General features: G+C 44.7%; 1 protein-coding gene across 1 annotated transcript; it reads right to left on the bottom strand.

Annotated features, from left to right (window-relative positions):
- Positions 1–628: 628 nt before the first annotated feature.
- gipc1 (GIPC PDZ domain containing family, member 1) lies at positions 629–3,348 on the bottom strand. Its single transcript, XM_019879291.1, has 6 exons — positions 2,911–3,348; positions 2,655–2,840; positions 2,391–2,571; positions 2,183–2,295; positions 1,990–2,071; positions 629–1,516 (listed from the first exon to the last, which is right to left on the bottom strand). Exons 1-6 carry the CDS (start codon positions 3,202–3,204, stop codon positions 1,365–1,367), a joined length of 1,008 nt encoding a protein of 335 aa, XP_019734850.1. The 5' UTR covers positions 3,205–3,348; the 3' UTR covers positions 629–1,364.
- Positions 3,349–3,354: the final 6 nt, after the last annotated feature.

Raw genomic sequence — 3,354 nt, 5'->3', positions numbered from 1 at the left:
AATATTCTGTTTTTTGGGAGTATTTCTTCTCTCTTGGAAAAACAGAAAACAAAAATCTATCTACAAAAGAAAAAAAGTCCCTCCAAAACATAAATCAAGATTTTTTTTTTCACCAAATGAATGCAATACACTTTCGTAGCATAAGACCTCAACTGCATCTCTGTCCCGAACGAAACAAGTAACCTAACACTGCCTCTTTTTACAATATAGTGTCCACAGTATATGTAACACTGTTATCAAAAGTAAAACTGCAATCACCTTGATGACAGCATGGAATGTGTGAATAAATCACTACTGCTAGGCAAGCTACACTTAACACCACGACCTTTTTGACACGCCACTTATTCTCCTTTGGAAGTCAAATACAGCAAACAAACAGCAAAGTTGATGTAAAAACAAACAAAAAAAAAAATACAACATGCTTGAAAAAAGAGTGAGTAGCAAGGTTCGGTACAACACAACACCGCAGATACAACGGGGCCTCTGTTGTCTCCGGCCACGGAGCATGTCAGCACGACTATCTAACACCAAATTTTGTGTTAGCATTTGATTGCGGAAAGGGAGGGGCGGGGCTAGCCCACCACGCAAGTTGAAAAACAAAAACTCAAGAGGAATCATCTCCCCCCCCACGCCCACCCAAAAAAATATGAAGACATGTTGGGCCCTTGAAGTACTGAAATTACCACCTGAAAGGGAAAAAGATTTCTCCCCCCTGTATTTGTCATTTGTGCCGCACGCACGCTCTCGTCTCCATGCTTGCACACACATTTTCATACCTGCCAAGGAATGCTTGGACCACACTGAAAAGCTTGATGTTGCCTTACTTTGCTTTTGTGTTCTTCAGATGGGACTTCAAGCTTGGACTAGGGCGGTCTGTCCCTCATTGTTGCGTTCATGTGTTTTTTTTCTCAAAAAATTGTGAAAGGAGCCCGAGGAATGGCAGTAGTGTACATCGCTACAAGCAGTAGTTTGGCACATATGGCACATCGTGAACAATTATTATTATTTTTTTTTTTTAAGTTGACTACCCTCAAAATTTTACAATTTTAATAGTTTTTTTTTTTGTTGACTTGTTTTAACTTTCCAGGGTGGCCCCGAAACGCCTTCGTAGGTGGCAACTACAAGGGGATGAGCTAAAAAAAAAATAATAAAATAAAAATGCACTTAATCGCTTGCATTTCACCACTGAGTGAGAATATTTGCCATGAAAGTCTCTTCCAATGACAAAATAAACAGCAGGAGTATACAGTATAGAGAATTTTAAAAAATAAAGCAAAAAAAAAAAAACCTTTTGTGTAGAGTTTCCAAGTAGTGACCATGCACACACATACAAGTCTGTTGGGTTCTGTCAAGTCACGCGCCACTCACACCCGTCCAACCTTAGCGTCGCCAATGGCTCCCCAAACGTCAAACACAAACTCGTCCGGGAAGGCAAAGTCTCCCAGCGTCTCGTCGAGAGCCTCGGCAAACTCATCAGGGTTCTTTTTGTCCTTTCCCAGCTCCACCATGGTGGCCGCTAGAAGTAGAAGTTTAGAATTAGGCTTGCAAAATGAATACAATTTAAATAAGTTTTAAATGAGAATTAACAAAAAACTTTTGCATCGGAAACAATCTCTAATGCACAGCGTCATTGCAATTGTAGCTAATGCTAATATCCAATGCCCATCGCTTGAAGGGCTATAAGACAACCACACACATGAAAAAAAAAATTAAAAAAAACATTTTGCAGTCCTAACGCTGTCAGCAAAATATGAATGTCATCTCATTAAAATCCTACTTACACCACCTCACATCTCTTCCCAATGAAACAAACCCAGACTGAGTAATATGCTTCCACGACAGCACACTAAGGCAGCTAACACTGCTAGCATGACCAATCCATTACTGAGTAATCCCAAAAATGAAATTTTCCCGGTTTGATGATGACTTTTTGGGCGACCGCACAGTCAATTTAAACAACCAAGGTTCCCGAGTGACAACAGTTCGTACCCAGCTCGCTGTCTCTGATGCCCATGTAGCTTTCCAGTAGGTCATCGACCTTCTCAATGGCTTTTTCCTCAAAAGCGGAGGGCTGAGGGAGGGTGGTTCCAAAAAAAAAAAAAAAAAAAACATCACACACTCAAGACACGTCATTGAGAATTGTTCAACTGCTCAGAATCCACAGTTCCGTATGCAAACTCACCACTTCCTCGACAGTAGCGGGACCCTTGGAGCGCAGCCGCAAGGTTCCCCTCCCGGTGCCCAGCTGGACCCCCGACGATGACCTGGAGCCTCCAGACCTCTGGCTGATCATATCTGCATGGGGTCAACCAACAATCAGTTACATATACAGAACAATGGGAAAAATAAAATGCACATCCCATTACACGTCAGCTCCTCGCACGCCCTACCGAAAGCTTTGAGCGGCTCGACCAGCTTTATGGTGAAGTTCTTGCCCTTGGGCAGTTCCTTGAGCATCTTGGCAACCTCGTAGTGTCGACAACCAATTAGGCGATGGCCGTTGATAGACTCGATCATGTCACCAACGTTGATCACCTGGATCTGGTGGATGATGCTGCCCTCGCGGATTCTCTGTAGTGGGGTGTGTACATTTTGACAAAAAGAATCTTATAATTCGTCACTATACTGCAGAAGACTTTTCAAAAGTGCCTTACCTTGATGAAAGCATAACCGGCTCCATTGTCAGTGATGGTCAAACCGAGTGCATCCTCCCCTTTGAACACTTCAATTTCTTTTTTTTGGCCTTTAATGTGGGCAAAGATAAAGTCCTCTAAGCCAATCTGTCCTCCCAACAGTTTGTCCATGTCCACCTTGTGAGTGTTCAATGTGCAAAACATGACCTGCGAAGTGAAAATAAATCTAAGTTATGATGCTCAGGTCTTCTTGATAGAAGTGTACAAGGGGACTCACCTCAGCAGGTGGGATCCCAAAAGCTTCGCCGATCTTTGTGTAAAGCTCCCGCACGTTGCTGAAGCCCTCGATGCGTCCAGTGGGGCTGCCGGGCGCCAGCTGAGTGTGGAAGATGAGACGCGGCCGCATGCTGCTTGGTGGCGGGGGTAAACCCTCCGAGCCAGCACCTTCTCCTAAGCCTACAACACCACCTCCATCCAAACCGTCTACGGTGAGACCGGCGCGGATGGGCTCAGCTTCCTCATTTTCCACCAGGGGGGACGCCTTCTTCCTTCGTCCCAGACCCAGAGGCATTGTCGTCTTTCTGAGCAAAGGGGGTTGTTGAGAATGGTGGTCCTATGAGCAGGTGGGTTGGAGGTGTAGGTCACAGTGGGACTGCGGTGCTTCAGACGAGCTCGAGAGCTGTCTTAAAGCGCCAGGGTGTGGACCCACAAATCCATACAT

The sequence above is a fragment of the Hippocampus comes genome, unplaced genomic scaffold (assembly GCF_001891065.2).
Source record: "Hippocampus comes isolate QL1 unplaced genomic scaffold, H_comes_QL1_v1.1 scaffold366, whole genome shotgun sequence".
NCBI classification, from domain to species: Eukaryota; Metazoa; Chordata; class Actinopteri; order Syngnathiformes; family Syngnathidae; genus Hippocampus; species Hippocampus comes.
The sequence above is the reverse complement of the archived record's forward strand: the minus strand, read 5'-3'. Positions and strand labels throughout refer to the sequence as shown.

Excerpts from the sequence above, each read along its gene's own strand:
- gipc1 (XM_019879291.1), bottom strand. The coding sequence starts at position 3,204 with ATGCCTCTGGGTCTGGGACGAAGGAAGAAGGCGTCCCCCCTGGTGGAA. Across the intron at positions 2,841-2,910 it reads TTGGGATCCCACCTGCTGAG|GTCATGTTTTGCACATTGAA; the intron begins GTGAGTCCCCTT and ends TTCACTTCGCAG. Across the intron at positions 2,296-2,390 it reads CGAGCCGCTCAAAGCTTTCG|ATATGATCAGCCAGAGGTCT; the intron begins GTAGGGCGTGCG and ends GACCCCATGCAG.